A 20,522-nucleotide genomic window follows, 5' to 3' on the forward strand; every position below is an offset into this window, starting at 1 on the left:
GTGTGAAATTTGGAAGCGTTGTGCGGGTGTGTATGTGTGTGTGGGGTGTGCTTGTGTGTGTGTGTGGGGTGTGTTTGTGTGTGTGTGGGGTGTGCTTGTGTGTGTGTGGGGTGTGTTTGTGTGTGTGTGGGGTGTGCTTGTGTGTGTGTGGGGTGTGTTTGTGTGTGTGTGGGGTGTGCTTGTGTGTGGGGTGTGGGGTGTGTGTGTGTGGGGTGTGTGTGTGTGGTGTGTGTGTGTGTGGGGTGTGTGTGTGTGGGGTGTGTGTGTGTGGGGTTTGCGCGTGTGTTTGCTGTCCTGAAGCTCTCTGTTAAATGTGTAGGAAGGAACTGCAGACGCTGGTTTAAACCGAAGATAGACAAAATGCTGGAGTAACTCAGTGTGACAGGCAGCATCTCTGGAGAGAAAAAAACAGGTGACGTTTCGGGTCGGAATCATTCTACATTTCCCCGATTGTCATCTGCTTTGATCTGTTGTTTTCACATCTTACCCCACCATATCTCAAGTCTCCACCTCCCCCGACTCTCAGTCTAAAGAAGGGTCTCGAGCTGAAACGTTACCCATTCCCTCTCTCCAGAGATGCTGAGTTACTCCAGCATTTTGTGTCTTTCTCTGTTTAATGTGTTTTACTGAGTCACACACATGGTGTGGCAGGCATGTGTTTGTTCCGTACAGAGTGGAAACAGGCCCTTCGACCCAACTTGCCCACGCCGACCAACATATATCACCTACACTAGTCCCACCTGCTTGCATTTGGCCCATATCCCTCTAAACCTGACATATCCATGTACCTGTCCAAATGTTTCTGCCTCAACTACCTCCTTCGGCAGCTCGTTCCATACACCCACCACCTTCTGTGTAAAAATAAATGTTACCCCTCAGTTTCCCATTAAATTTCCCCCCCCCCCCCCCCAATTCTTATGTTAGCTACACCCCAGAGAAGGGCTGCAACAACGGGCGGCACAGTGGCGCAGCGGGTAGAGCTGCTGCCTCACAGCGTCAGAGACCCGGGTTCCATCCTGACTACGGGTGCTGTCGGTACAGAGTTTGTACGTTCTCCCAGTGACCTGCGTGGGTTTTCTCCGGGTGCTTCGGATTCCTCCCACACTCCAAAGATGTACAGGGTTTGTAGGATCATTGGCTGCTTGGTATAAACGTAAATTGTCCCTAGTGTGTGTAGGATAGTGTTAGTGTGCGGGGATCGCTGGTCGGCGCGGACCAGGTGGGCCGAAGGGCCTGTTTCCGCGCTGTATCTCTAAACTAAGGCTCCTGTTGCGATGCTGGTGGAGCTAGGACCTTGCCTGCAGCATTGCACAGCCACACAGTCTCAGAACAAAGGGGAGGCCATTTAAAATTCAGGTGAGAAAACACTTTCACCCAGAGAGTTGTGAATTTGTGGAATTCTCTGCCACAGAGGGCAGTGGAGGCCAATTCACTGGATACATTTTAAAGAGTGTTAGAGCTCTAGGGGCTAATGGAATCAAGGGATATGGGGAGAAGGCAGGCACGGGTTACTGATTGTGGATGATCACAATGAATGGTGGTGCTGGCTCGAAGGGCCAAATGGCCTGCTATTTTCTATGCTAGGTTTCTATCTGCCTTCCCTGCGATTCCCAGCACACGACATTTCAATCTGCTTCTGCCGTTGCTTTGGCCTCTGATTAATGCAGATCAGCTCCGCGGTGAATTAATTCCTGGTCTCCGGGTGGATCTGGCGGCATCTCTGCCGGTCCCTGGGGTGGGGGGGGGGGGGAGATTCCATCAGTATTCTCCACTCAACCCCACGGCTTCATCAGCATTCCAACCCTGCAGCCATCTGTTGAACAGCCTTTGTGCTCGTCCGTGTACAGGATCGCACAGTGTGGGCTGGAGCAGCTAGCTTCAGAATGGCTGCCTGACCACACTGCAAATGTAGACGGAGAAGGTTCCTGCTCGTGTGGGAAGGAACTGCAGATGCCTCTTTATACCGAAGATAGACACAAAATGGTGGAGTAGCTCAGCGGGTCGGGCAGCATCTCTAGATAGAGTGGATGTGGAGAGGATGTTTCCACTGGTGGGAGAGTCTAGGACCAGAGGTCACAGCCTCAGAATTAAAGGACATCCCTTTGGGAAGGAGATGAGGAATTTCTTTAGTCAGAGGGTGGTGAGGAAGCTGATTGAACTTTATTACCTTTCATCACAGTGAGGGATGTAGAATCCACTGTGGTGGATGTTTATGTTAAATTTATGTGGCTGTGTGTCTTTTCACTTAGTATGGCTGAATGGTAACTCAAATTTCACTGTACCTTAATTGGTACCTGTGACAATATCTTGAATCTATGGATAGGTGACATTTCACAGAGTGCTGGAGTAACTCAGCGGGTCAGGCAGCATCTGTGGAGAACGTGGATAGGTGACGTTTCACAGAGTGCTGGAGTAACTCAGCGGGTCAGGCAGCATCTGTGGAGAACATGGATAGGTGACGTTTCACAGAGTGCTGGAGTAACTCAGCGGGTCAGGCAGCATCGCTGGGGAACATGGATAGGTGACGTTTCACAGAGTGCTGGAGTAACTCAGCGGGTCAGGCAGCATCTGTGGAGAACATGGATAGGTGACGTTTCACAGAGTGCTGGAGTAACTCAGCGGGTCAGGCAGCATCGCTGGAGAACATGGATAGGTGACGTTTCACAGAGTGCTGGAGTAACTCAGCGGGTCAGGCAGCATCGCTGGGGAACATGGATAGGTGACGTTTCAGGTTGGACCCTTCCTCAGACTTCCCCCAGGTGGTGGGGAGGGGAGTGTGCAGGAAGGAACCGCAGATGCTGAGTTAAACCAAAGATCTGAAGAAGGGTCACCCATTCCTTCTCTCCAGCGATGCTGCCTGTCCCGCTGAGTTACTCCAGCATTTTGTGTCTGTCTTTGGTGAGGTGGGGATCGTCTTAACCACTGTTGTTTGCATTTTCTCCCCATACTTGATGCATCTCAAGGACCAGCCCTGTTCATTGCGAGAGGAGTTGAGTATAGGAGCAAGGAGGTCCTACTGCAGTTGTACAGGGCCCTGGTGAGACCGCACCTGGAGTACTGTGTGCAGTTTTGGTCTCCTAATTTGAGGAAGGATATTCTTGCTATTGAGGGAGTGCAGCCTGGGTTCACCAGGTTAATTCCCGAGATGGCTGGACTGACATATGATGAAAGACTGGGTCGACTGGGCTTGTATTCGAAGGATGAGAGGGGATCTGAAAGAAACATAAAATTCTTAAGGGATTGGACAGGCTAAATGCAGGAAAAATGTTCCACATGTTGGGGGAGTCCAGAACCAGGGGTCACAGTTTAAGAATAAGGGGTCAGCCATTTAGGACTGAGATGAGGAGAAACTTTTTCACCCAGGGAGTTGTGAATCTGGATTTCTCTACCACAGAAGGCAGTGGAGGCCAATTCACTGGATGTTTTCAAGTGAGAGCTAGATTTAGCTCTTAGAGCTAAGGGAATCAAGGGATATGGGGAGAAGGCAGGAAAGGGGTACTGATTTTGGATGATCAGCCATGATCATATTGCATGACGGTGCTGGCTCGAAGGACCGAATGGCCTCCTCCTGCACCTATTTTCTATTTTTCTTTGTACATCTTCAAAACTCACTCAAGTGCTCAGTTTGGAATTCAAAGCACCCCAAATATCTGAAAAATGAAATGGTTTCCTCTCATTCCATCAAACAGTTGCGTCAATGAAGGGGTCTGTTTTGGAAGTCCAGGGTCAGTTTGCAGAGTTATCAACATGTCACTAATTTAGGTTAGGAAAGGACATGGAATGTACACAACAAGTGGCTTCTCATTCCTGAAATACTTGCTTTTGCATCTTTATCCCACCAAGAATGTCAGCTTGTTTTGGGAACTGTATTTTTGTGCTGGAGATCAAGGGCACAGCTATTTCAGTCTTGTTTATAAATTTGTTATATTTTTCCCTTTCTGTCCCAAGAGCTGTGATCTAATCTTCTGTGGCGTAGGTCCACCTGTCTCAGATTGAACTGGAGGCCGAGAAACCAAGTATAGAGCGTCCGATAGTTTCTCCGGGAGCACTTGTGTGTCATCCGCAGAAAGACTAAGATTGCGTTCAATTTCCCTGCTATTTCTTTATCCTTTGATGGAATTTCTCCCGTTGTTCTCTGTAACAACCTGCATTCAATTTTGTTAGTCTTCTTGGTTAATGTTAGAGATACATTGTGGAAACCGTCCCTCCAGCCCACGAAGACCACGCTGACCATCGATCACCGTTCACACCAGTTCTACGTTATCCCACTTTCTCATCCACTCGTTACACACTAGGGGCCAATTTTACAGAGGGGCTAATTCACCTACAAACCCATCTATGGGGTGAAACCGACGCACCCGGAGAAAACCCACGCAGGTCATGGCGAGAACATACAAACTCCATACAGACAGCACCTGTAGTCGGGATAGAACCCGAGTCTCTGGCGCTGTGAGGCAGCAACTCTACAGCAGTGCCACTGTTATCAGTCTGAAGACTGATGAAAAATCCTGACCCGAAATGTCACGTTATGCATGTTTTCTATATTTGCCGCTGAGTTACTCCAGCACCTAGAGTCTTTTCTTTTTGTAAACAAGCATCTGCGTGTGTGTCTTGTTCTGCATCCGTTCTTTATCACCTTACTGAACTGTCCTATCATAAGTAGAGTGATTTGCACCCGGAGAAAACCCACGCAGGTCACTGGGAGAACGTACAAACTCCGTACAGACGGCACCCGTAGTCGGGATGGAACCCGGGTCTCCGGCGCTGCATTCGCTGTAAGGCAGCAACTCTACCGCTACGCCACCGTGACGCCGCCTGGGCTTGTGTGAAGTATTTTACCTCGGATTTATTGCACGTGTTGAGCAAATTATTGACTTGGAAACCTGGACATAAACATTTATATCAAATAACCTTTGTATTTCCGGCAATAAAGTGTTAGGTGCAAAATTGGGCTCAGAGGCAGTGTAAACAAAAGACCGGAAAGCACTTGGAACGCACGATGCTGTCTGTCTCTCCGGTCGGTGCCAGTCCTGGTGAAGGAACAGCTCTGTGACAGTCTCGTAACAAAGGCTGGTTTCAGAGTGAGAGAGTTGCTGCTCGCGGTGCTGATGGCCGAAGCGTTTTCAGATGCAGATGAGGCTGTTCTTTGGGAATGACGGTGTTTGCTTTCATCCTCTGTTTATTAACAACCCAGTGTGGAAAACCCAGATGGAACTCAGTCCTGGGAGATGTTTGTCCCTTTGCTTCCACAAAATGGTTCAGGTTTATTATTGCCATGTGTACCGAGTGAGGGACAGGACATTGAAAGCTTTGTTTTGCATGCTCTCCATTGGATCAGATGGTACTGTATTTAAATACAATCAGGCCAAACTCAAGTACAATAGGTGGAGCAAAGGGGATGATACAGAGTGCAGAATATGGACCTCAGCATCGTAGCGAATCAGTTCCACAGACAAAGTCCAATGTCCACAATGGGGTAGAGGTGAATGGGATAGTACCCTAGCTTATGGAAGGGCCGTTCAGAAGTCTGATAACAGAAGGGAATAAGCTGAGACTGGTGGTGCACGCTTTCAAACTTCCATAGAAAATAGGTGCAGGAGGAGGCCATTCGGCCCTTTGAGCCAGCACCGCCATCCTTCCTTTGTCCCACCCCCGACATCAGTCTGAAGAAGGGTCTCGACCCGAAACGTCACCCATTCCTTCTCTCCCGAGATGCTGCCTGACCTGCTGAGTTACTCCAGCATTTTGTGAATAAATCGATTTGTACCAGCATCTGCAGTTATTTTCTTATACCGCCATTCAATATAATCATTGCTGATCATCCACAATCAGTACCCCGTTCCTGCTTTCTCCCCATAATCCCTTGATTCCGTTAGCCCTAAGCTAAATCCATCTCTTGAAAACATCCAGTGAATTGGCCTCCGCTGCCTTCTGTGCTAGAGAATTCCAGATTCACAACTCTCTGGGTGAAAACTTTTTTTCCTCATCTCAGTCCTAAATGGCCTCCCCTTTATTCTTAAACTGTGACCCCTGGTTCTGGACTCCCCCAACGTGGGGAATATTTTCCCTGCAGGACAGGAACAGGGAGAGGGCGGGACGAGTCTTTGATGGTGTCGGCTGCTTTCCCAAGGCAACGTGGTGTAGATGGAGTGGATGCTGGGATGCCTGGTCTGTGTGCGTGATGGACTGGGCTACATCCACAATGCTACACAGTTTCTCGTGCCTTGGTCAGAACTGTTCCCAAACCCAGCCGTGATGCGTGCTGACCAACGGTACGCTTTCTACGGTGTTAGATCGAGCAACTTTGAGTCAGTAGAACAATGCAAGTTAGTGGAGTCCCGTCCCTTTCCCACATAGGGGTCGCCAACTGTCCTGTATTAACCGGGACATCCCGTATTTTGGACTAAATTGGCTTGTCCCGTACGGGACCGCTCTTGTCCCGTATTAGGCCCGGAGGGCACTGTAGGCCTGGACACAGTAGGCCTGTACAGTGTAGTAGGAAAAAAACTGCAGGTGCTGGTTAAAATCTGTGCCTGCCTTCCGGACAGTGTAGGCCCGGGGGTCGCTGTAGGCCCGTACAGTGGAGGCCCGGGCGCTGCCTAATGGAGGTTGCGTAGCAACCCGCCTCCTGGCCTGGGCGGCTGCTGTTAGTGGAGCGGGAGCACGTGGCCGCTGGCTGGGTGAGGGGGCGCGGGGCGGTGACGTTATCTTGTCCCGTATTTGGGAGTGAGATAGTTGGCAACCCTATTCTCCCATGGGTGGGATTCCTGGACTCCTGACTCCAGCCCCTTGTGTTCAGTGGTCGGAGTCTTGCAGATCCCCACCAGCAGTGCAAACTGAACCTTAAACACAATTCTCTACAGGCAGGGAGTGGTGTCTTTCCTTCCCTCAGTCTGTCAGCTGGCAGCCCCACAGCCACGGTCGATGCTTTAAATAACGGTGTGCGTGGGGTGCTGACGTTGTGCGGCCTGTGGCGGTGAGGAGGGAGCGGTCAGCCTTGGTCACGAGCCCCTGATGGGCCGGGGGATGAAGTGTGTGCTGGCGTGGAACCTGCGGGCCTTGCTTCCGTTCCTGGCTGCTCCTCGCTTTGACAAAGCCACGTACAGGCGAGGGTGCGTGTGTGACGCGTATGTGTTGTAGTAATGCTCCTCCATCTGCTCCTTGAACATGCAGTCCTCAGTGAAGGTCTCCTGCACACAAGAAGTTAGGGTTCAGCACAGTGAGGGCAACTATCTCACTCCTAAATACAGGACAAGGTGACATCAGCGCCCCGCGCCCCACGTGCCTTCACCCAGCCAGCTCCACCAATGGCGGCCGCCCGGGCTATGCAACCTCCGTCAGGCGGCCTCCGGGCCTACACTGTCCAGACCTACAGCGCCCCCGGGCCTAATACAATGTGGAGATGAGGAACGCAGAGCCAGATTTATCTTATTTGTTTGCTTGGGGCACTGGACTTTGCATGGACTTTGCAACATTGTGTGCTAGGTTAAATCACCTGCTTGAGGCTCTCTCTCTCACCTGCTTGAGGCTATCTCTCTCACCTGCTTGAGGCTCTCTCTCTCACCTGCTTGAGGCTATCTCTCTCACCTGCTTGAGGCTATCTCTCTCACCTGCTTGAGGCTATCTCTCTCACCTGCTTGAGGCTATCTCTCTCTCTCTCGCACCTGCTTGAGGTTATGCCCATGCAAAACTGCACACAATACTCCAGGTGTGGTCTCACCAGTCCAAATAAGCTAGATCTGGCTCTGCGTTCCTCATCTCCACAACAGGACAAGGGTGGTCCCATACGGGACAAACCAATTTAGCCCAAAATATGGGATGTCCCGGCAAGCCTAGTGGGAACTGCACAACACACCCCACACAGATAAGTCATCAGGCAAACATAGCAAAAATAGGTAGAATTCGTCCCATTCAATATGATCATGGCTGATCGTCTAAAATCAGTACCCCGTTCCTGCTTTTTCCCCCTATCCCATGATTCCGTTAGCACTAAGCTACTGTAAATCTAACTATTGAAAATATCAAGTAAATTGGCCTCCACTGCCTTCTGTGGCACAGAATTCCACAGATTCACAACTCTGTGGGTGAAGAAGTTTTTCCTCATCTCAGTCCTAAATGGCCTACCCCTTATTCTTAAACTGTGACCCCTGGTTCTGGACTCCCCCAACATCAGGGACAATTTTCCTGCATCTAGCCTGTCCAATCCTTGAAGAAATTTATATGTTTCCTCTCATCCTTCTAAATTCCAGTGAATACAAGCCCAGTCAACCCATTCTTTCATCATATGACAGTCCCGCCATCCTGGGAATTAACCTGGTGAACCTACGCTGCACTCCCTCAACAGCAAGAATGTCCTTCCTCAAACCCCTGAGGGGGTATGGGGAGAAGGCAGGAACGGGGTACTGATTGAGAGTGATCAGCCATGATCGCATTAGAAACATAGAAACATAGAAAATAGGTGCAGGAGTAGGCCATTCGGCCCTTCGAGCCTGCACCGCCATTCAATATGATCATGGCTGATCATTCAGCTCAGTAGCCTGTACCTGCCTTCTCTCCATACCCCCTGATCCCTTTAGCAAAAAGGGCCACATCTAACTCCCTCTTAAATATAGCCAATGAACTGGCCTCAACTACCTTCTGTGGCAGAGAATTCCACAGATTCACCACTCTCTGTGTGAAGAAATGTTTTCTCATCTCGGTCCTAAAAGACTTCCCCCTTATCCTTAAGCTGTGACCCCTGGTTCTGGACTTCCCCAACATCGGGAACAATCTTCCCGCATCTAGCCTTTCCAACCCCTTAAGAATTTTATATGTTTCTATAAGATCCCCCCTCAGTCTTCTAAATTCCAGCGAGTACAAGCCGAGTCTATCCAGTCTTTCTTCATATGAAAGTCCTGCCATCCCAGGGATCAATCTGGTGAACCTTCTCTGTACTCCCTCTAAGGCAAGAACGTCTTTACTCAGGTTAGGAGACCAAAACTGCACACAGTACTCCAGGTGTGGTCTCACCAGGGCCCTGTACAACTGCAGCAGAACCTCCCTGCTTAACAACATGGCGGTGCTGGCTCGAAGGGCTGAATGGCCTACTCCTGCACCTATTGTCGATTGTCTAAAACTGCACACAATACTCCTGGTGTGGTCTCAGCAGGGCCCTTTACAACTGCAGTAGGACCTCCTTGCTCCTAAACTCAAATCCTCATGCAATGAAGGCCAACATGCCATTAGTTTTCTTCACTGCCTGCTGTACCTGCATGCTTACTTTCAGTGACAGATGTACAAGGACACCCAGGTCTCATTGCACCTCCCCGAGGGTGTGTGTGTGCAAGGCAACACTTACTGAACCGTAGAGCTTCCCCTGGCTGGTGATGGCAAGGAACAGCTGACTGACCACGGCTCGAATGCAGACGATGCCAGCCTTGATGGAGAAGAACTCCATGATACCTGCCGGAGAGAGCAGTGATCAGCCATGAGTCCACACATCGCGCGGCTCACAGTGACACACACAACACTGGGGGAGATGAGTACAGAATAGTTTGGTTTAGACTTGTTTAGACGCATTTATCGAGGTCATTCATAAGTAGGGTTGCCAACTTCCTCACTCCCAAATAAGGGACAAGGTGACATCCGCGCCCTGCATGATCTCACCCAGCCAGCGGCCACGTGCTCCCGCTCCTCCAATGGCGGCCGCCCGATCCGGGAGGCGGGTTGCTACGCAACCTCCATTAGGCGGCGCCCAGGCCTCCGGACCTACACTGTCCAGGCCTACAGTGTCCGGGCTTACAGTGTCCGGGCCTACAGTGTCCGGGCTTACACTGTCCGGGCCTACAGTGTCCGGGCCTAATACCGGACAAGGGCGGTCCCATACGGGACAAACCAATTTAGCCCAAAATACGGGATGTTCCAGCTAATATGGAGCAGAATTGGGCCCATCAAGTCTACTTCGCCATTCAATCATGACTGATCTATCTCTCCCTCCTAACCCCACTCTCCTGCCTTCTCCCCATAACCCCTGACATCCGGACTAATCAAGAATCTATCTCTAATCTAAAAATATCCATTGACTTTGCCAATGGAGGAACAATGACAAGTTGTTTTGTTGCATCATGCTGGCCCAGTTAAAGACGATACATGATTACAATCTGTGCACAATGTACAGATACAGGATAACAGGAATAATGTTTAGTGCAAGACAAATTCCAATTAAAGATAGTCCAAGGGTCTCCAGTGGGGTAGATGGGAAGTCAGGACCGCTCTCTAGCTGGTGAGATGACGCTTCAGTTGCCTGATAACAGCCGGGAAGACACTGTCCCTGAATCTGGAGGTGTGCGATTTCACACTTCTGTGCCTCTTGCCCGATGGGAGAGGGGAGAAGAGACAATAGGTGCAGGAGGAGGCCATTCGGTTCTTCGAGCCAGCACCACCATTCACTGTGATCATGGCTGATCATCCACAATACCCCGTTCCTGCCTTCTCCCCATATTTTTAAGAGCTCTATCTAACTCTCTCTTGAAAGCATCCAGAGAATTGGCCTCCACTGCCTTCTGAGGCAGAGAACTCCACAGATTCACAACTCTCTGACTGAAAAAGTTCTTCCTCATAGAAACATAGAAAATTTCATTTATCTAGGGGTTGTAGACAAGGATGTCCACTATCCCCGCTTCTATTTGCCCTTATTATAGAACCACTTGCTGAGAGTATTAGATCAAATTCAGATATTCATGGCTATAACACTAAACATACAACCAATAAAATTTCTTTATATGCGGATGATGTATTAATATATATTACAAAGCCAGAAATTAGCATTCCGAATTTATTAAATCTCATAACTCAATTTGGTTCATTTTCAGGTTATAGAATTAACTGGTATAAAAGTGAAATTATGCCAATAATGGAGCATAATCCGGCCATACTTCAACAATTTCCTTTTAAAATTGCCTATGAAAAGTTTAAATATCTTGGAATTTACGTGACTAGGAAATATACTTCTTTATTTAAATTAAATTTTCCTCCTTTACTCACTAAATTACACAGAAATATCCAATTTTGGAAAACACTCCCTATATCATTAGTTGGTCGTAGTAATGCTATAAAGATGATCTTTCTTCCACAGCTACTATACTTATTTCAAGCAATTCCGATCTATCTTCCAAAAAAGTTTTTTTTTTAAATTGATTCAATTGTTACTAATTTTATTTGGGACTACAAGACTCATAGAATAAATAAAAGACATCTATGTAAGTCTAAAATTAATGAAGGAATTGCTTTACCTAACTTTTTATTTTATTATTGGGCGGTTAATATTAAAAATATAACCTGCTGGTTGGATGATTCTGATCAACAACCGGATTGGTTAAAGATGGAGAAAGAGGATTGTTTACCATTCGATATTGGTGCGATCCTCTTAGCTCCAATAAATTTAAATAAAAAAACATATGGAGGTAATCCCATTATACATAGTGTTATCCGTACCTGGAAACAATTAAAGCTTACGTTAAAATGGAGTAAATTATCTGTTTTCCTTCCTATTGCGAATAATCCTTCTTTTAAACCGTCTGTCTTAGATAGAGGCTTTGCTCAATGGAAAAGTTATGGAATTAAAAGGGTGGGAGATCTTTATCATAAGGGAACTTTTCTTTCTTTTCAGGATTTACAGCAGAAGTACGGATTACATGTTAATAATTATTTTAGATATTTACAACTTAGAGATTATGTAAAATCACACATGCAAGAATATAAGTTTAGAGGTCCAGAAACACTTGATGTATGCCTGAATCGACATTATAATTCAAATAAATTAATATCCTTTATTTACAATACTCTCCTTGACACTGACATTCCGTCATCAGAATCTTATAGACGAGCATGGGAGGACGAATTGAATCAATTTATAATGCAAGATATATGGGATGAAAGCTTACAACATATACATCAATGTTCATTGAATACTAGACATTCCTTAATACAATTTAAAATAATACATAGATTACATTATTCGAAGACGAAATTAAATAGGATTTTTCCTAGTATCTCTCCTATTTGTGATAAATGTCAATTTCAAGAAGCTAATTTAACTCATATTTTCGTAACTTGTATAAAAATGCAAAACTTCTGGTTGGAGATTTTTAAAATAGTTTCTAAAGTTATTAATAAAAAATTAGATATGGATCCAAAATTAATTATATTAGGATTATCAGAACATACTACAAATTTTACAGTAAGTCAGGTACATTTTCTTGATTACAGTCTAATAACTGCGAAAAAATTAATACTTAAATTTTGGAAAAAACCAATAACCCCCACAATTAAAATGTGGACTATGGAAATGACAGAGACCCTGCATTTGGAAAAAATAAGGTTTGCCTTAATCGACAAACCTGAGTTATTTTTAAAAATATGGTCTCCATTTATTGAATTTTTAGAAAAGTAAATGGGTTTGGCACAGGACTAAAATAAAAAATTTAAATTAAAAGTTGAAACTTGAGTTAGGGGTTGGATGTACAACTGTGGTTATTGTCTCCCGGATCTACTCCCTTTAAGTTTTATTGTTAGATCCTTTTTTTTTAACCCTCTTATTCTCTCTCCCCAAGTTTATAGTTTTTTGGGGTTTTTTTACTTTCTCTCTTCAAAAATTTTAAAATTGAAGCTATGTAAGAACTTTGTAACAAATGTGTTTTTTTAATTTCTATTTGTACGTATGCTTTTCAAAAATAAAAAATATTTTAAAAAAAGAAACATAGAAAATAGGTGCAGGAGTAGGCCATTCGGCCCTTCGAGCCTGCACCGCCATTCAATATGATCATGGCTGATCATCCAGCTCAGTAACCTGTACCTGCCTTCTCTCCATATCCTCTGATCCCTTTAGCCACAAGGGCCTCATCTCCATTCTAAATGGCCTACCCCTTATTCTTAAACTGTGGCCCCTGGTTCTGGACTCCCCCAACATAGGGAACATGTTTCCTGCCTCTAACGTGTCCAACCCCTTAATAATCTTATATGTTTTGATAAGATCCCCCTCTCATCCTTCTAAATTCCAGTGTATACAAGCCCAGCCGCTCCATTCTTTCAACATACGACAGTCCCGCCATCCGATGGAGTCAATGGAAGGGAGTTTGGTTGTTAGTGGCAGGTGCTGCAAGCAAGGATGAATGTTTGTAAGGAGGGTTCTCGTGTAACGGGACTGTGATTAACTGTGATAAACAGTTTCATCCACACAATGAAGTTAACAGGTTCATCAAATTGATGAAGCTATTAATGTTCAGAGGTAAAAGGCAAACATTCATCCTAACTGCAAGATATTGTCATATTGGGAATGAAGGAAAATGTACACAGTTATTTTCTTGTGTACAATAGATACCTAGCATTTTAATGCACAGTCTTGTGCCCAGAGTAGGAGAACCAAAAAGCAGAGGACAGAGGTTTAAGGTGAGAGGGGAAAGATAAGAACCTGAGGGCTAACATTTTCATGCAAAGGGTGGTGGGTGTATGGAACGAGCTGCCAGAGGAGGTAGTTGAGGCTGGGACTATCTCAACGTTTAAGAAACAGACAGGTACACGGATAGGACAGGTTTGGAGGGATATGGACCAAGGTAGCTGGGACATTGTTGGGTGGTGTGGGCAAGGTGGGCCGAAGGGCCTGTTTCCATGCTGTATCACTCTATAACTCTACATGGATAGGATCAGAATTGAGCCGGCGTGCCTGGCGCTGTGAAGTGGCATCTCCACCCGCTGCGCCACTAAGCTGGTGCTGTGTACCTGCGTTTGACACGTACTCTTGCTCTGGTGCCAGTACGGTTGACAACTATCTCACTCCTATATAAGGGTTAAGGTGACCTCACCCAGCCAGCGGCCACGTGCTCCCGCTCCACCAATGGCGGCTGCGCAACCTCTGTTAAGCAGCGCCCGGGCCTCCGGGCCTACACTCTCCGGACCAACAATTTCCGGGCCTACAGCGTCCGGGCCTACAGCGTCCAGGCCTACAGCGTCCGGGCCTACAGAATCCAGGCCTACACTTTTCGGGCCTACAGCGTCCAGGCCTACACTGTCCGGGCCTACAGTGTCCGGGCCTACAGCACTGCCCCGGGCCTAATACGGGACAAACCAATTTAGCCTAAAGTACGGGATGTCCCAGCTAATACGGGACTGTCGGCACCCCTGGGTGCCAGGCTGGGACGTGCAGGGCACCGGGCTTTGTCCCGTCACTCACCGTACTGGCTGCTTTCGTGGGTCCCGTTGACTCTGCCGCTGGGCAGTATCTGCAGGTGGAAGCCGATTCCCACTCGGCAGTAGAGGATCTGCTGTTTGCCCGCTCCCTTCCTCAGCCACGACGTCCTGTGTTGGTCCAAGCCCCACGGGGAAGGGACCAGAATAGCATCCGACCCTGGGGGAATGAAGCAGGCCAAGGGAGAGAGTCACTCTCACAGAGAGAAACATAGAAACATAGAAACATAGGTGCAGGAGGAGGCCATTCGGCCCTTCGAGCCTGTACGCACCGCCATTCAATATGATCATGGCTGATCATTCAGCTCAGTATCCTGTACCTGCCTTCTCTCCATACCCCCTGATCCCTTTAGCAAAAAGGGCCACATCTAACTCCCTCTTAAATATAGCCAATGAACTGGCCTCAACTACCTTCTGTGGCAGAGAATTCCACAGACTCACCACTCTCTGTGTGAAGAAATGTTTTCTCATCTCGGTCCTAAAAGACTTCCCCTTATCCTTAAGCTGTGACCCCTGGTTCTGGACTCCCCCAACATCGGGAACAATCTTCCTGCATCTAGCCTCTCCAACCCCTTAAGAATTTTATATGTTTCTATAAGATACCCCCTCAGTCTTCTAAATTCCAGCGAGTACAAGCCGAGTCTATCCAGTCTTTCCTCATATGTAAGTCCTGCCATCCCAGGGATCAATCTGGTGAACCTTCTCTGTACTCCCTCTAAGGCTAGAATGTCTTTCCTCAGATTAGGAGACCAAAACTGCACACAATACTCCAGGTGCGGTCTCACCAAGGCCCTGTACAACTGCAGCAGAACCTCCCTGCTTCTAAACTCAAATCCTCTTGCTATGAATGCCAACATACCATTCGCTTTCTTCACTGCCTGCTGCACCTGCATGCTTGCTTTCAATGACTGGTGCACCATGACATCCAGGTCACGTTGCATCTCCCCTTCTCCCAATCGGCCACCATTCAGGTAATACTCTGCTTTCCTGTTCTTGCCGGCGGGCAGAGCCGCTGCCTCACGGCGCCAGAGACCCCGCTGCCATCCTGACCGTGGGCGCCGTCTGTACAGAGCTTGCACATTCAAAAGATCACGTGATAGGAGCAGAATTAGGCCCTTCGGCCCATCATGTCTACTCCGCCATTGAATCACGGCTGATCTCTCTCTCCCTCCTAACCCCATTCTCCTGCCTTCTCCCCATAACCCCTGACACCCGCACTAATCAAGAATCTATCTATCTCTGCCTTAAAAATATCCACTAACTTGTGGCCTCCACAGCCGTCTGTGGCAAAGAATCCCACAGATTCACCACCCTCTGGCTAAAGAAATTCCTCCTCATCTCTTTCCTAAAGGAACGTCCTTTAATTCTGAGGCTGTGCCCTCTGGTCCTAGACTCTCCCACTAGTGGAAACATCCTCTCCACATCCACTCTATCCAGGCCTGTCACATTTTGGTACGTTCTCCCCGTGACTGCGTGGGTTTTCTCCGGGTGTTCCAGTGTCCTCCCACATCCCAAAGACGTGCGGATTTGTAGGTCAATTGGCTTCTGTGAATTGCCCCTAATGTGTAGGATAGTGTATGTGTGATCACTGGTCTGCACAGACTAACTGGGCTGAAGGGCCTGTTTCCACACTGTATCTCTAAACTAAAACTTAAACAATCCTCAAACCAAGGCAAACACACAGTGCTGGAGTAACTCAGCGGGTCAGGCAGCATCTGTGGAGAACATGGATAGGTGACGTTTCACAGAGTGCTGGAGTAACTCAGCGGGTCAGGCAGCATCTGTGGAGAACATGGATAGGTGACGTTTCACAGAGTGCTGGAGTAACTCAGCGGGTCAGGCAGCATCTGTGGAGAACATGGACAGATGATGTTTCGGGTCGGGACCCTTCTTCAGACTGGAGTGGGGAGGGGGGCGAAATTTGGAAAAGAGCAGTGGGGGTGGGGGCAAAGCCTAGCGAGTGATAGGTGGATACATGTGAGGGGGGTGATTGTCAAATGGGTGGAGCAAGTGACAAAGGCTGCAGGTGAAGCGGAGACGGGAGGGGCTCAGATACGGAGGAGGGGTGACGCGTAAAGTGGACAGGAGGATATGGGTGGAAGGGGACGGGGACGGGGAGAGGTGGAGGGGGGGAGGGGAAATGTGGGACTCAGGGGATGGGAAACCCTTTAATCCAACTCACCGCCAGACTTTGTCATGGGAGGCCCATACATGGATTGGAGATGTTAGGGGACACAAAATGCTGGGGTAACTCAGCGGGTCAGGCAGCATCTCTGGAGAGAAGGAATGTCGTCACCCATTCCTGTTCTCCACAGATGCTGCCTGACCCGCTGAGTTACTCCAGCATTTTGTGTCCATCTGCGATTTTAACCAGCGTCTGCAGTTTTCCCTGCACTCAGAGACATTAGTTCCAGGGTAACACGTCAACGTAGAGACAAAGTAAAGAAAGGTCTAATTAAAAAAATGAAAGGGAGACTAGTGTCAAATGGTCGGGGAAAGTGCTGGTTCATTGAACACAGAACAGTGCAACACAGAACAGGCCATTCGGCCCACAGTGCCCGTGCTGAACATGAAACCAAGTTAATCCCCTCTGTCTGCACGTGATCCATATCCCCCCATTCCCTGTGTATCCATGTGCCTGTCCAACAGCTTCTTCAACACCACTGTCGTATCTGCCTCCACCCCCACCCCTGGCAGCACGTTCCAGGCCCCCACCCCCCCCTGTGTAATAGGTGCAGGAGTAGGCCGTTCAATGTGATCATGGCTGATCATTCTCAATCAGTACCCCGTTCCTGCCTTCTCCCCATACCCCATGACTCCGCTATCATTAAGAGATAGATCTAGCTCTCTCTTGAATGCATTCAGAGAATTGGCCTCCACTGCCTTCTGAGGCAGAGAATTCCACAGATTCACAACTCTCTGAATGAAAAAGTTTTTCCTCATCTCCGTTCTAAATGGCCGACCCCTTATTCTTAAACTGTGGCCCCTTGTTCTGGACTCCCCCAACATTGGGAACATGTTTCCTGCCTCTAACGTGTCCAACCCCTTAATAATCTTATATGTTTCAATAAGATCCCCTCTTGACCAGCCCAGACCAGCCTTGACCAGTCCTGTCCAGCCTTAACCAGCCCTGTCCAGCCCAGACCAGCCCTGTCCAGCCTTGATCATCCCTGTCCAGACCAGTCCTGTCCAGCCCAGACTTGACCAGCCCTCTCCAGTCCAGCCTTGATCATCCCTGTCCAGCCCAGACCAGTCCTGTCCTGTCTTGACCAGCCCTGTCCAGCCCTGACCAGCCCTGTCCAGCCCTGTCCAGCCTTGACCAGCCCAGACCAGCCCTGTCCAGCCTTGACCAGTCCTGTCCAGCCCAGACCAGCCCAGACCAGCCCTGTCCAGCCAGTCCCTTGCCCCCCAGCCCTACCTTGCCACCTGGCCTTGTGTTTGTGCGTGCTGTGCCTCCAGGCCTGGCTCCTCGCTTCACCATTGTAATTCACCCTGGCTGCGTTGGACACCATCTCCCGGGCGTTTACTAACAGCAGCAGCGCGGTGAGGCAGCGCACCGTCCCGTGGGCTCCTGTTACAATCCCTCGTGTCATCACCAGAAATGCCTCTCTCCCCTCGCGCGCTCTCCCCCACGGCCGGCCGCAATCAGTCACTCCCCACGAGGGAGCGCATCTGCCCACGGACAAATATTATTGTTAGTCACTCAGTGACAATGATATTTATATGGTGATGTGCTTCACATCCTGATTAACAATCAGCGTGTCCTCTGATAGAAGTAAACACATCCACTGCAGGGTCATTTGTGGAGCCTGAGAACTTGCAATGCCGACTGACCCACGTTACTGCCGAACTGGGATCATCCCTGGCCCCTGCCGGTCCCTAAAGTCATTGGAACAGAATTAGGCCATTCGGCTCATCGAGTCTACTCTGCCATTCAGTCATGGCTGATCTATCTTTCCCCTCTCAACCCCATTCTCCTGCCTTCTCCCCATTACCCCTGACACCCCCACTCTAATCAAGAATCTGTCCAGTCTGAAGAAGGGTCTCTACCCGAAAAGTCACCTATTCCTTTTGTCCTGAGGTGCTGCCTGACCCGCTGAGTTACTCCAGTTCTTTGTGTCTATCTTCAGTGTAAACCAGCATCTGCAGTTCCTTCCCTACAAGGGAATCTGTTAAAAATGCCCGGGGTGAGGGGGAGAGATGGGCCTGGTGGGGCAGAGTAGAGGGAGGGAGGGAGGGAGGGGGAGAGAGGGCCTGGTAGGGCAGGGTAGAGGGGGGGAGAGAGGGCCTGGTGGGGCAGGGTAGAGGGAGGGAGGGGGAGAGAGGGTAGGGCAGGGTAGAGGGAGGGAGGGGGAGAGAGGGCCTGGTGGGGTAGAGTAGAGGGGGGGGGGGAGAGAGGGGCCTGGTAGGGCAGAGTAGAGGGAGGGAGGGGGAGAGAGGGGCCTGGTGGGGCAGGGTAGAGGGAGGGAGGGGGAGAGAGGGCCTGGTAGGGCGGAGTAGAGGGAGGGGGAGAGATGGGCCTAGTAGGGTAGAGTAGAGGGAGGGAGGGGGAGAGAGAGGGCCTGGTGGGGCAGGGTAGAGGGAGGGAGGGGGAGAGAGGGCCTGGTGGGGTAGAGTAGAGGGGGGGGGAGATGGGCCTGGTAGGGCAGAGTAGAGGGAGGGAGGGGGAGAGAGGGCCTGGTAGGGCAGGGTAGAGGGGGGGGGGAGAGAGGGCCTGGTGGGGTAGAGTAGAGGGAGGGAGGAAGGGGGAGAGAGGGCCTGGTAGGGCAGGGTAGAGGGATTGGGAGAGAGGGCCTGGTGGGGCAGGGTAGAGGGAGGGAGGGGGAGAGAGGGTAGGGCAGGGTAGGGTAGAGGGAGGGAGGGGGAGAGAGGGGCCTGGTGGGGCAGGGTAGAGGGAGGGAGGGGGAGAGAGGGTCGGGCAGGGTAGAGGGAGGGAGGGGGAGAGAGGGCCTGGTGGGGTAGAGTAGAGGGGGGGGGGGGAGAGAGGGGCCTGGTAGGGCAGAGTAGAGGGAGGGAGGGGGAGAGAGGGGCCTGGTGGGGCAGGGTAGAGGGAGGGAGGGAGGGGGAGAGAGGGCCTGGTAGGGCGGAGTAGAGGGAGGGGGAGAGATGGGCCTAGTAGGGTAGAGTAGAGGGAGGGAGGGGGAGAGAGGGCCTGGTGGGGCAGGGTAGAGGGAGGGAGGGGGAGAGAGGGCCTGGTGGGGTAGAGTAGAGGGGGGGGGGAGATGGGCCTGGTAGGGCAGAGTAGAGGGAGGGAGGGGGAGAGAGGGCCTGGTAGGGCAGAGTAGAGGGAGGGAGGGGGAGAGAGGGCCTGGTGGGGCAGAGTAGAGGTGGGGGGAGATGGGCCTGGTAGGGCAGGGTAGAGGGGGGGGGGGAGAGAGGGCCTGGTGGGGTAGAGTAGAGGGAGGGAGAGATGGACCTGGTAGGGTAGAGTAGAGGGACTGGGAGAGATGGGCCTGGTGGGGCAGAGTAGAGGGACTGGGAGAGAGGGCATGCGTGGGAGATTTGTTCGAGCACGTGTGCCGGCAGTGTGTGGGATGTAGCACTTGTGTGCTATTAGTGGTTTAGTTTAGTTTAGAGATACAGAGATCACTGGTCAGCCCACCGAGTCCGTGGCGACCAGCGATCCCCCTACACTAACACTATCCTACACACACTCAGACCAATTTACAATTATACCAAGCCAATTAACCTACAAACCTGTGTTTCTATGGAGTGTAGGAGGAAACCAGACCATGTCATTAGGTCATAAGTGATTGGAGTAGAATTAGGCCATTCGGCCCATCAAGTCTATGCCATTCAATCATAAATAATAATAATGTATTTTATTTATATAGCGCTTTTCATATACTCAAAGATGCTTTACAGAGATTTAGAGAACATAAGGGAAATTAATAAATAGATAAATAAGTAAATAAATAAACGAACAGAGAAAGGAGACAGAAGGTGAGGTGACCTTCAGTGGTTGAAGGCAGTACTGAACAGGTGAGACTTCAGCGATGTTTTGAATGTGGTGAGTGTGGAGGAGTCTCTAATGTTTTGGGGTAGTGAGTTCCATAGGGTGGGAGCAGCGATGGAGAAAGCCCTGTCCCCCCAGGATCTGAGTTTGGTCCGAATGTGGGGGGATAGGAGATTGGCAGCAGCAGAGTGGAGGGTGCAGGTGGGAGTGTGCCTGTGGAGGAGGTCGGTCAGGTAGGATGGGGCCAGGTTATGGAGGGCTTTGTAGGTTATGAGGAGGATTTTGTACTGGATTCTCTGGGGGATGGGGAGCCAGTGGAGTTTATAAAGGACGGGGGTGATATGGT

General features: G+C 49.6%; 1 protein-coding gene across 1 annotated transcript; it reads right to left on the minus strand.

Annotated features, from left to right (window-relative positions):
- Positions 1 to 7,001: 7,001 nt before the first annotated feature.
- On the minus strand, positions 7,002 to 17,813 carry LOC144598470 (fibroblast growth factor 4A-like). The gene is made up of 4 exons (XM_078408612.1): positions 17,639 to 17,813; positions 14,207 to 14,380; positions 9,338 to 9,441; positions 7,002 to 7,190 (listed from the first exon to the last, which is right to left on the minus strand). The coding sequence occupies exons 1-4, from the start codon at positions 17,811 to 17,813 to the stop codon at positions 7,002 to 7,004; spliced, it is 642 nt and encodes a 213-aa protein (XP_078264738.1).
- Between the last annotated feature and the right edge of the window lie 2,709 nt (positions 17,814 to 20,522).

This window comes from Rhinoraja longicauda, chromosome 12 (assembly GCF_053455715.1).
Source record: "Rhinoraja longicauda isolate Sanriku21f chromosome 12, sRhiLon1.1, whole genome shotgun sequence".
NCBI classification, from domain to species: Eukaryota; Metazoa; Chordata; class Chondrichthyes; order Rajiformes; family Arhynchobatidae; genus Rhinoraja; species Rhinoraja longicauda.